Source organism: Candida albicans, chromosome 7 (assembly GCF_000182965.3).
Source record: "Candida albicans SC5314 chromosome 7, complete sequence".
NCBI lineage: Eukaryota > Fungi > Ascomycota > Pichiomycetes > Serinales > Debaryomycetaceae > Candida > Candida albicans.
Window position 1 is genome coordinate 809,066 of NC_032095.1, and position 12,308 is coordinate 821,373.

Consider the following 12,308-nt stretch of genomic DNA (forward strand, 5'->3'; position numbering starts at 1 on the left):
AGATTCATCACCATATTCCCTTATTTTGGACCTTGTTGCATCAATAAAGCACTATAATAATATGAGTTTATTTGTTAGTATAATCTGATGATAAATAATAATGATCATCAAAGGCATATTGCCATTTGTTACTCTCAGTAAATCAACATACTTTTGTTCTTGGAATCTTTGACCAACACGTTCGCTATGTTTCAAGAATTTTTCAGAACATTTGGCAATACATGAAGTTTCTTTTGAAGTTAAACTATTAGAAGTGAAATCATTAACACAATCATCAAAACATCTTGAAACTAAATTGGAATATAAATTCATGAAATCTTTCATTTGTTTTTGTTCAACAATTTGTTGAAATTCTTGTTGTTCTTTAACGTTTAATTGATCCATTTTGGGGTTATATATTGTTTTTGATCTAAGTAGTTAAAATAAAATGTGATATATATATATAATATCAATTGAAAAAGGTTGCTATTTGTTGAGAGAGGTTTAAATTTGAACGCATTCAAAAAAAAGTCAAACCGAAATGGCAAAAAAACCTGAAAAATTTTCGTTAGTAGTGTACTTTGGTAAAACAAAATAATGTATTTTACTTTCCCCCACGATTCAATTACTATTGCCCTAGTTGTATCTATATTATCTTGAATCTATTTACAAGTTTATATTCAATATTATATTATCTATTTGTTTAACAATTACACAATTCAGGAGCTCTCGGAAAAGCAGATATATCTCTAACATTATCATAACCAGCCAAATAAGATATTAATCTCTCAAATCCTAAACCAAATCCACCATGGGGGATAGTTCCTTGTTTACGCAAGTTCAAATACCATTCCATGTCTTCTATATTCATATTTTCTTGTTTCATATTAGCCAATAACACTTGGTAATCATGCTCTCTCATCGATCCTCCAGCTAATTCTCCAAATTCAGGTACTAATAAATCAAAACATGCCACTGTTGGGTTTTCAGCGTTATAATTGGCCGATTTCAACATATAGAATGGTTTTTGTGATTCTGGATAATCAGTTATAAATATTGGACTTTTTTCTGCTAAAAGTCTTTCATGTTTCAATTGTAATGAATCCCCCCATATAAGTTGTTCATCCTGAGGTAATGTTTTGTTCAAATATTCAATTGCTTCAGTGTATGTCATGCGTGGCCATCTTTCAGCACTCAATATATTTGACCATCTCGACTGCACAACATCCTTCTCTATATAAGTTCCATTCAAGTAATCATTACCATTACCAGCACCAAGATCGCTAAGCTCAGTACTATGACTACTTTCAACCAATGATTTGGTGACAAATTTTATCATGTCTTCAGTGAAGGTTGTAACTTGATCCACATTATTAACATGAGAAATTTCTGCTTCTAACATCCAAAATTCACTTAAATGTCTTGTTGTATTTGAATTTTCAGCTCGAAAACACGGAGTTAATGTCCATGCACGATTTAATGCCAATGCTAAACATTCAAGATGTAATTGAGTAGACACAGTCAAATATGCATTTTTACCGAAAAATGGTTCCTTAGGATTATTATCATTCAATGGTTCTATTTTAAACACTTCTCCAGCACCTTCACAATCGGAACTGGTAATTAATGGAGGTGTAACTTTAATAAAATCTCTTGATTGGAAAAATTCCATCAATTTGAATTCCAAATGTGACCGTAATCGTAAAAATGACCCTAATGTACTAGTTCTATGCTTGATTTCAGGAAAATTTCTTAAAAATGACATTGAAGTGGCTTTTTTTTGTAATGGGTAATCATCAGTCACATCACCTAAAATAGTAATAGCATGTTGTGGATTTTCAGGATTATATTTCAATTCAAATGGTTGTTTGCCCTTCCCAACAGTCCAATCTCCTTTCACGACTATACTTTGTCCAACTTTAAATTTTGGTTGATCTGGACCTTGAAGAACAATGTTTAGATTATTACTAATAGAACCATCAGTTATATCGACAAACCCAACTTTTTTAGATGATCTAATACTTTTAACAAACCCTCTAGCTTCTATTATTGATCCTATTGGTGGAGGATTTGATAATTGGTTTTTAATGGTAGGGTTGAGACTACTGCTATTAAAGCGTTTCGACAGTACTTGCTGTAGAGCTTTGAGAGGGAACCTTGACTGTATAAGCATTGATGTAGTTAATTGGGCGACTGGTCTTGAATATTATGGTGTATTTTTGTTTCTTCATTACATTAAAAAAATCTACGACTCATACGTCGCGCAATTCAGTCGGTGAAAAAACAGAGTTACAAAGAATGTTCCGTCCATTACAAACCACAGCTTCCCTGGTTAGACTAACAGTCTTTTGACGTCCAAATTACTCACAATTGCCAATTTGGTTTGTTTGGCTCAATCACTCAAGCCACTTTTTCCAGTATTCACACTCTGTTATAAATGCACACACATCATTCACACAGTGGTGACTATGTATCTCATGCAGTGGACACTTTAAATGATATGGTAGAACTCTACTATAAAAAGGGATTTCAAATAATATGTTTAACTGAACATATGCCACGATTAGACAACAAATATTTGTATCCTGAAGAAATTGACAAATCCTACACTATAGACAATTTGAATGGTGACTTTACAAGATACTTAAATCATGCCCGTGATTTACAATTGAAATATGCCACTAAAGATAAGAGTAGTAGTGGGAATATGAAAATAATTATTGGGTTTGAAGTTGAAGGAATAAACATAGATCATATAAATTATTCACAAGAGTTATTGAATAAAGTGCAGATGAGTGTTGGATCAGTTCATTTTGTTAATGAAATCCCCATTGATTTCAATAAGGAATTATGGCTTAAGGCAAGAGAATCCACTAAAAGTAAGACAACTCGTGAATTGTATAATGATTATTTTGAATTACAATATAAAGTTATAACACAATTGAAACCTACCGTTGTGGGACATTTTGATTTGATTCGATTATTACAACCAGAAGATGATATCGATCCAACTACTGGTAAACTAACTAAAGATGTCAATTTAGAAATTGATTGGCCTGATATTTGGCAATTGGTTATTAGAAATATCAAATTTGTTAAACTGTATGGTGGGTTGTTTGAACTTAATTCTTCTGCCTTGAGGAAAGGTTGGGATACACCATATCCAAAACGAGATATTGCCAATGCTATCATTGAATATGGTGATTCCAGGTTTTGTTTATCCGATGATGCCCATTCATTATCACAAGTAGGTATATTTTATTCAAAAGCTTGGGAATATGTTGAATCATTGGGTATGGAAAATATCTATCATTTGGATCTAGATGATAATGGAGAAGTGGTAATAAGTTCTAAAAAAATACAAGAGCTCAACAATTCTCTATTTTGGAAATAGAAACGTACACGTATATACTATAGACGATTATAAACTTTTGACTTCTTTCGACGATGTCGTCAACTTTGATCTGATTGGCAAAACAAATAATTTAAGCAAAAATGTAACAAATACTAGACCAGGAAATACAATCCGATAAATATCACCGTGTGAGTCGTTGACTATTAACTCTTTCCCCAATTCAAAACAATTGATACCAGCAACAATGAATAGTATCAACTGTATCAGTACCAGAATCACTTTACCAGGACAAATCATTTCTAATAGCTTGGTAATCAACGAGATTTGATTCGTTGGGAAATTTCTAGGTTGACATTTTTTTTTCTCTCTTACTTTACACAGTCTTTCTCCATGGATTTGGTTACGATACTACTTTATCTAATCAGCTCTTTTAGGTCATTAAATTCTTTAAATATTATTATTTATACAATAGTATAGAAACACTTATAGAAGAATATACTTGCTCTAATAAGATCTACCAAACATACAGTAAGTAACTGCTTTTCTATCACATTTAACACATTTTTGACCTTCTTTCAATTCTGGTTGCTCAAATGGAATACATAACGATTTAGCACCCATTGATGGAGCCTTTTCATCAACTTCTTCTTCTTCACCATCATCTTTCTTAGCAGAAGAGTCCTTAATATCATCTTCACAATCGGCATCACCACACCAAGGAGACAAAATAACATTCTTTTTGTTCAATGTTGGAACAAAATCTTTCCATTCATCAACTTTAACACGATGTTCATCAAATTCTTGTTTAGCTTTAGTCAATAAATCATCATGCATTTGGTCCAATAATTTTGGAACTTCGGTATCTAACTCGTCTAATTTAACCGTGTATTTCTTCCCATCATTTCTTCTAACAATAGTAACTTGATTACCAGCCAAATCTTTAGGACCAAATTCAAAACGTAATGGGACCCCTTTTAATTCCCAATCAGCAAATTTCCAACCTGGATTATAAATTTCTCTATAATCACCAGTAACCCTTATACCATTGGCTCTTAAAGATTGTTCAATCTTTTCTGCCCCTTCATTGATTTCTTTTCTTTGTGCATCAGTGGATTTGGATGTAAGACCAACTGGGATAACAACCGCCTGATATTGGGCAATTCTTGGTGGTAACACTAAACCTTTGTTGTCAGAATGGGTCATAATCATAACACCAATGACTCTGGTTGACAACCCCCAAGAGTTTTGATAAGCGAAAATTCTTGGTTTTTCTGAACCTTCAGGGTTCTCGACAGAAATATTGAACATTTTCGAGAAATTGGTTCCCAAATGATGAGAAGTACCACCTTGAATACCTCTACCAGTAGCAGCAATAAAACCTTCGACAGTGGTAGTGTAATCACCACCAGCGAATTTTTCATTTTCAGTTTTTTTACCTTTAACAACTGGAACGGCTAATAATTCTTCATAAACACCAGCATAATAATCCAAGATTTGTAAAACTTCGTTAGCAGCAGCATCTTTGGTCAAATGAGCAGTATGACCCTCTTGCCACAAAAATTCTCTGGTTCTTAAAAATGGCTGAGGGTGTTTAAATTCCCAACGAACGACCGAGTTCCATTGGTTCAATTTCAATGGTAAATCACGATGTGATCTAATCCATTTGGCATAGTATGGGTACATGACAGTTTCAGAAGTTGGTCTAATAGCAATGTGTTCATCTAATTCTGAATTACCAGCTCTAGTGACCCAAGCAACTTCAGGAGCAAAACCTTCAATATGGTCTTTTTCCTTTTCCAAAACTCTCTGAGAAACAAACATTGGGAAATAAGTGTTTTGTACACCCAATTTCTTAATTCTGGCATTGAACCAATCTTGAATGGTTTCCCAAACAAAGTATGAATTTGGTCTAAGAATGTAACAACCGGAAACATCATAATAATCAAGCATTTCACCTTTAGTGACAACTTGGGTATACCATGAAGAGAAATCTTTTTCCTTGTCAACAGTGATACCAATCAATTTAGCATCTTCTAATTTAGCATCATCTTTCTTTTCCTTTTTAGAGGAAGCAGCAGCACCACTACCACCTGGAGATGCTGAAGCTGGAGCTTGAGTTGGTTCAGCTGAAAAATCAACTTCAATAATCTCAATACCAGTAGATTGTAAAAATTCTACTACAGTTTTAGCAGATAAAACAGCTGCTGAACTTTGAGTGGATAATTTCAACAATTCTTCATTTTTGGCAGCTTTCAAAACATTATCATCAATGACAATCTTAATTTTACCAGCTAATTCTTTGGACAAATTGGCAATGGAAACTTCTTTTGTGGTGGTTTTGAAAAATTCTTCGACTAAATCATCTTTGGCCAATCTTGGTTCTTTAACACCTGCTGATTTGGCTATCAAATTTGATGGAGTAGTGGTATCTTGTAATGCAAAAACAAAGAGGGGAATTGGTGTAGCTGTTTTGGCAGTCTTTGGTTTGAAAATCAAAGATTTGGTTGGTAAAGCCTTTCCATTTTCTGGTGATGCGACAGTAGCCAAGGATAATTGGGCCAATGATTGTTCTAATGCCATTCCGTACTATGTGGTGTGTGAATTAAATAATTGATTATCTGTCACTAGTCTCAAATCTCTGAATAAAAGAAAAAGAAAAACACATTGAAAAGTTTTCTCGTCCTAACCAATTTTCATTCAAAAAATGTCTCTCACACATAGACCCTACAAATATGTCGTGTGTCGTGTTATCTTTTTTTCTGCCCAAATCTTCTTCTGCTCTTGTAAGAGAATTAGGCGACAAAACAAAACAAAAAAAAAAAACGCAAAGCGGAAATGAAAAGAAGAGCTACCAAACCCTAAATCAACCATTCAAATCACTATCAAATGTAGATTATATGCAGTCAGTAGAAAAAAAAATTTTCGTGAGTCAATCGACATTTTCATATTTATATTTAATGTTATGAGTCTTTTCCCAGTTGTTTCTTTACTTTCAAGACTTTAACGAAAGCAACAATCACTATGTCACAATCTATATATGTTAACGAAAAGTCTGGTGTAGACACCACTGAAGCTAAGGGTACACAAGAAAAACCATATGCTACTCCAGCTTTTGCATTGTATACTCATCCTGATGCCAAAGTATTTGTTTACAAACAATCTGAAGAGGATGCTGAAAAATTCGAATACGTTGAAATCTCCGCTTCTGCCTTAAAGAAAGCTAAAAAAGGTGTTGAAGGATTGAAAAAGAAAGCTGAAAAGCAAGCCAAATTAGAAGAACAAAAGAAGCAACAACAAGCCACTGCCAAATTAGCCGAATTAGATTTATCATCAATTGAAGAAGACAAATCGTTACCATCAGCCCAAAAAATTAAAATCAGACAATTGAAAGATCATTTGGATACAAGAGTACTTGTGCAAGGTTGGGTTCATCGTTTGAGAGTTCAAAAAGGTTTAGCTTTTATTACTTTAAGAGATGGCACTGGTTATCTCCAATGTGTTTTAACTGGTGACTTGGCCAAAGCTAAACAAACTCAAGAATTAACTATTGAATCCACTGTTGCCATTAAAGGTGTTATTTCCAAATTACCAGAAGGTAAAACTGCTCCGGGTGGAGTTGAATTGAAAGCTGACCATTATCAAATCATTGCTTTAGCTCCAGGTGGTGATGAATCTTTCACCAATAAAGTTCAAGAAAACGCCGATCCAAACTTGTTATTGGACCAACGTCATTTGGCCTTAAGAGGTGAATCATTGTCTGCTGTCATGAAAGTCAGAGCTGCTTACCTGGCTGCTATTAGAAGATTCTTTACCGAAGAAGGTTTAACTGAAGTCACTCCACCATGTATGGTGCAAAACCAAGTTGAAGGTGGATCCACTTTATTCAAATTAGACTACTATGGTGAAGAAGCTTACTTGACCCAATCATCTCAATTGTACTTGGAAACCTGTTTAGCATCTTTGGGTGATGTTTACTGTATCCAAGAATCATTCAGAGCTGAAAAATCCCACACTAGAAGACATTTAAGTGAATATACTCATATTGAAGCTGAATTGGTGTTCATAACATTTGAAGACTTATTGACCCATTTGGAAAAATTACTTTCCAAGACCATTCAATATGTTTTGGAAGACCCAGTTGCTGGACCAATTGTCAAACAATTGAACCCAGATTTTAAAGCACCAAAAGCGCCATTCAAAAGAATGGAATATATTGAAGCCTTGGATTGGTTGAACGAACACGGTATTCCAAACGAAGATGGTGAAAAATTCAAATTCGGTGATGACATTGCTGAAGCCGCTGAAAGAAAAATGACTGATACCATTAACGAACCAATTTTATTGACTCGTTTCCCAGCAGAAATCAAATCTTTCTATATGCAAAGATGTAAAGATGATCCAAGAGTCACTGAATCTGTGGATGTATTGATGCCAAATGTTGGTGAAATTACTGGTGGTTCAATGAGAATTGATAACTATGATGAATTAATGGCTGCTCTTAAGAGAGAAAACTTGAACTTGGATAGTTACTATTGGTTCACTGATGTGCGTAAATACGGTAGTGCTCCTCATGGTGGTTACGGTATTGGGTTAGAAAGACAACTTGCTTACATGTTGAACAGATACACTGTACGTGATTGTTCATTGTACCCACGTTTCACTGGAAGATGTAAGCCATAAGCTACGTTTTATGTTTATAATATGTACATATATTCATATATACTAGAATGAGACAAAGCAAAAACCAAAGATTCGTGTATACGGACAAGAATTGAGCAAGCTCGCTAAATGATTGATGTATTTGACTAGCATTTCTGCTAACTGGTAACAACGATTAGAAGTACTTGGGTTGTTAAGTATTGTTTATGATGAAATTATCCATTACTTTATCGTCTACAACAACCAACAAACTTGAATAGTTGTGTGCTCGAAGGAGTTAGTGTGAGTGTTTGAAAAAAAAAAAAAATAGAACCAAATTCTCCGGAATGATTTTTGTGTTAAATCCCACTTTAAATCTCTTTCTAACGATCATAGTACTTCTATCAAATCATAATCAGTTGAAGAAACAAGGGGTCTTATTTTTTTTTTTTTCATAATAAATAGTCTTCTGGATTTGTTTGGATTTGATTCACTATTAAATATTTGCACTTTTAAATCTTTAATTAATGGCCACCACAATCAATCTCATGACATCCATTGCTAATACTGATATTGACGTCTTTGTCGGTCTAGGAAAACTTCCCTCAGATGTTATTAGAACAATTGTCGATTACTTGCCTAAATGTATGTTGCCAGAGTTATTATACTTCCCACCTATTAGAGAAGTTGTTGCATCTGCAATTTTATCAAAGATGCTAATTAGTAACGTTTTACAAAGAAACACGGATTATAGTGAATGTAATTGTGACCTTTTGGATATAACGCCAAAAAAATTGAAGCGGGCTATAGATCAATGGAACATATTTCCCAAATTTGTTGTCATTAAGGATTTCAATTTATTCAAAGCTGTCTTAGATCTCTCTCCTCAAGTTTTACACAATGCTATAAATCTTTATGGCGTTTTTTGTGTCAAAAGTGACGCTGATCGACAAAAGAGTTTAGAAATACTTGTGAACTCCAATGTCAAATTTAGTCATTTCGCATTAATGAATTTTGGACATGTAACAACTTTACCTACTGTAACTACAAGTCTTACCCTAGGAGATACAACATTAGCTAGTTACATGGTTGACGGACTAAAGAGGTTACACGTGAGTCAGGGGTTTATTGAAGAAAGAGTGACAAGTTATAATTTTCCGTCATCTTTAGAGGATTTAGAAATTGAAGGTCCGCGTTCACCTAAAGTGATTTTACCTCCAAATTTGCGTAAATTGAGATTTGCAACGATTCCGGACTCGATTGAATCGATGCCAGGGCAAGCAGCCAAAATGGAAGAATTACTGCTTGCTTTACCACACATTGAATCCTTTGATGAGATTGGCTTTGTTTCTCCAAACTTGAAAATATTAAATATCGAATACTGTGGCAAGCTAACCAATTATGACGGCTTAAAAAAATTTCAAAATTTAAAAGAATTATCTATAAAGTACTGCAACTATCCAATTGGAGTATTTGCAGGAAACTTATTTCCTGAGTTAAAGAAATTTGAATACATGGGGACAGATTATGACTTTGGAATCCCAGACTTTATACCTACGGATTTATTTGGTACCACATTAGAGTTTCCGCCAAATTTAAAATATTTATCGATAAAGTTTGCTAGTTTCATGAGGGTAGATTTGAGTACTTTAGTTCTTCCTTCCAAGTTGAAACATCTAGAACTTTGGGGTGTGAAACTTGGTTTTGGATACTTGCACCTTTCTGAAAATTTAGAATACGTACGTATCCGTTCACCAGAATTGGAGTTTGATGACAATTTCAGGATTCCTCAAAAGATGAAGTACTTTCAAGTAACCGCTAACTACTTCTATTTCGAGACATCAGATTTTATGTACCATTTACCAGATGGATTAGAACATTTACAATTGGTTTCGCGTAAAGATGGAGACATGGGTCAACTATATAACAAAGTTCAGTGGCCAAAGTCATTGAAGATATTTCGTTTACATTATTTTAGCTTTAATCCGAGATCATTGGCATTTTTGAAATTGAGTAAATCATGCCTTGAAGAGATTGATATTCGCGGTGGTCATTATAAGAGATTAAATGCAGATTCACTTCCAAAAAGCGTTCGAGTTTTAATTTTGAAGAAAATGGGAATTCAAGAATTGTGTGGTTCCTTTGAACGGCTAAATAACCTAAACAAGTTGTTAGTCACACACACCAATCTTCGGAACCAAGCCCCTATAAAATTGCCAGTATCATCATTGAGCCTCATAGACTTACGATACTGTAAACTTGATACTAAGTCACCTTTTGTCGTGTCTATCCGACAGGAAAAGAATAAAAACACCTGCTTAAAAGTAAAAGAATCTGACTTTTGGGGCATGAGTGACATGGAAATGTGAAGTGTATTGAAGAAAATAGAGGGGAATTACTGTACGAATCTGTTTTTCCAATGTAATTTGAATCGAATTGGTTATATAACATAACAAGTAAACCAAGAACGCTTGAATAATGAAGCTGATGGCGACTGTGYTTATTATCATCATTTGTTTCCAAGAATGTTGACTGCTGAATACGAACATTTACTAATGCTGATTAGTGAATGATCAGTATGAATTGGAGAAGTATAATTGTTTTTGTATACAAATGATTTATGCATTATAATTGTTTGTTTTGTTTGAACCGCATKATTCCATAAGAAAAACTATTAAATATTGGTAATGACTATTGSAATGTACTTAAATATCAATGTTTTACCATCAAAGATGGATTATATATTGAAGTAGATATATAAATTAATTAATGAAAATGATACAGATAAGTAAAGACACTTCATTATAGAAACATCACTTTCAAGAGCATTTAAGGTCAAAATACAGTGGTGAGTATTCTAGTAAATCCCAAGGCATCAACACCACAAGAAAAATCTTTCTAAGCTTTTTGAAGAAAGTGATCKTTTTGGTTACACCAACAAGTTTGATTTCATGCAAATGGGACTGTTGAAGTTTGAGCTCTGTATAATGTGTGCAGAATTAACCAAATGTCGCGTGCCGAGTTGTACCCTTTTTTTTAGGTTTCACTTGATAATGTCATTCTTGTATTTAACCCATTAGCACTAGCAATAACGTCAAATCAACATACTCATACAATGTTCGATATTTAAGATTTCTAAATCAAATGATCACTTTACATCTATATTAGTAAGCATATTGAAGATACATCAAATCCCATCAATATTTTGAGAATAATCCATAAATTTAAAGACTCCATAAGGTATTTAATTACAAAATCAACGATACCTAGCTAGCCATTCCACTGGCATTAGGATCCAAAATCTCATATTAGTTGATTGAATCACCAATTGCTATTAGAAATACAACAATGTCAATAGTTACTACTGACGTTAATCTTTTCCAGGAAGTAGCCAAACTTCCCTCCGAAATCACTGCTATAATACTTGGTTATTTACCAAAATGTATACTATTATACAAAAGATTAAGTGGCCCTTAGTATTATGTGATTTTGTTTTCAAAAATTTTAATACTAATTACCGGACATTGGAGTTATTGAATTTAAAAGAATCGAAACTTGAAAAAATTAGTATCTGTGGTGGTGGCATCAAGAAGTTAGATGTTGATCTATTCCCAATTTCTGTTAAAGATTTAGCTTTAGTGGAAATGGGGATCCATGAACTACCTGCTTCATTTAAAAGATTGAATAATTTACGACAGTTGTCACTAATGGGAAATCAATTGAGAAATGTAAATTCTGTCAAATTGCCAGTATTATCTTTGGATGTTTTAAACGTACGTCAATGTAACCTTCGTTTGATATCACCATTTTTGGTTTCAATGCTTGAGGAGAAGAATCAGAACGCAAATCTAAGAGTAGAGGCTACAGGAAATTTGAATGTGAATATAAATGATGTGAGGAAAGTATTGAAAGCAATCAAAGGACTCTCATTAGAGCTCAACAGACTCAATGATTCTCTATTGAAAATATCTAATCATTCTTATCGTTTGGAAGCTGTATATCGTGATTTTGATCCTTATTTCGAAACTCCCCAATCTTCAGAAAATGAAGAGGTAGTCTCCGATTATGATTCAGACGACCTTTACAGTGGAAGTGTGTTTTATCTGGATGAGGAAGATAATGCATATAACAACAAAAAAAGAAAGGAATGATAACTACGAAGATTAACTTTAAAAATGCAGCTGATTTAGACATTTTCCTACTGCTCGATATGGACCGCAGGACTTATTATATGTCATGAGTCAATCTCAATAACTCGTCCTACTTGCTATGACTCATTTTACTATCTTATTGAATCTATTAGCTATAATTTTGTCTACTATTATTGTTCAATATA

General features: G+C 33.6%; 7 protein-coding genes across 7 annotated transcripts; 4 read left to right on the forward strand and 3 right to left on the reverse strand. All coding sequences in view use genetic code 12, as the record gives it.

Annotated features, from left to right (window-relative positions):
• Positions 1-20: 20 nt before the first annotated feature.
• On the reverse strand, positions 21-384 carry TIM9 (protein transporter; the record flags this gene model as incomplete). Its single annotated transcript, XM_019475495.1, has 2 exons — positions 21-51; positions 152-384. The coding sequence occupies 2 exons, from the start codon at positions 382-384 to the stop codon at positions 21-23; spliced, it is 264 nt and encodes an 87-aa protein (XP_019331040.1).
• A 298-nt stretch (positions 385-682) lies between these two features.
• CAALFM_C703640CA (asparagine--tRNA ligase) lies at positions 683-2,152 on the reverse strand (the record flags this gene model as incomplete). The annotated part of the gene is made up of 1 exon (XM_707057.1): positions 683-2,152. One exon carries the CDS (start codon positions 2,150-2,152, stop codon positions 683-685), a length of 1,470 nt encoding a protein of 489 aa, XP_712150.1.
• Positions 2,153-2,416: 264 nt separating this feature from the next.
• On the forward strand, positions 2,417-3,373 carry CAALFM_C703650WA (histidinol-phosphatase; the record flags this gene model as incomplete). Its single annotated transcript, XM_707058.1, has 1 exon — positions 2,417-3,373. One exon carries the CDS (start codon positions 2,417-2,419, stop codon positions 3,371-3,373), a length of 957 nt encoding a protein of 318 aa, XP_712151.1.
• A 465-nt stretch (positions 3,374-3,838) lies between these two features.
• Positions 3,839-5,914, reverse strand: CAALFM_C703660CA (proline--tRNA ligase; the record flags this gene model as incomplete). The annotated part of the gene is made up of 1 exon (XM_707060.1): positions 3,839-5,914. One exon carries the CDS (start codon positions 5,912-5,914, stop codon positions 3,839-3,841), a length of 2,076 nt encoding a protein of 691 aa, XP_712153.1.
• Positions 5,915-6,355: 441 nt separating this feature from the next.
• On the forward strand, positions 6,356-8,014 carry DED81 (asparagine--tRNA ligase; the record flags this gene model as incomplete). Its single annotated transcript, XM_707061.1, has 1 exon — positions 6,356-8,014. One exon carries the CDS (start codon positions 6,356-6,358, stop codon positions 8,012-8,014), a length of 1,659 nt encoding a protein of 552 aa, XP_712154.1.
• A 485-nt stretch (positions 8,015-8,499) lies between these two features.
• CAALFM_C703680WA (uncharacterized protein) lies at positions 8,500-10,341 on the forward strand (the record flags this gene model as incomplete). The annotated part of the gene is made up of 1 exon (XM_707062.2): positions 8,500-10,341. The coding sequence occupies one exon, from the start codon at positions 8,500-8,502 to the stop codon at positions 10,339-10,341; it is 1,842 nt and encodes a 613-aa protein (XP_712155.2).
• A 1,071-nt stretch (positions 10,342-11,412) lies between these two features.
• On the forward strand, positions 11,413-12,123 carry CAALFM_C703690WA (uncharacterized protein; the record flags this gene model as incomplete). The annotated part of the gene is made up of 1 exon (XM_705444.1): positions 11,413-12,123. The coding sequence occupies one exon, from the start codon at positions 11,413-11,415 to the stop codon at positions 12,121-12,123; it is 711 nt and encodes a 236-aa protein (XP_710536.1).
• Positions 12,124-12,308: the final 185 nt, after the last annotated feature.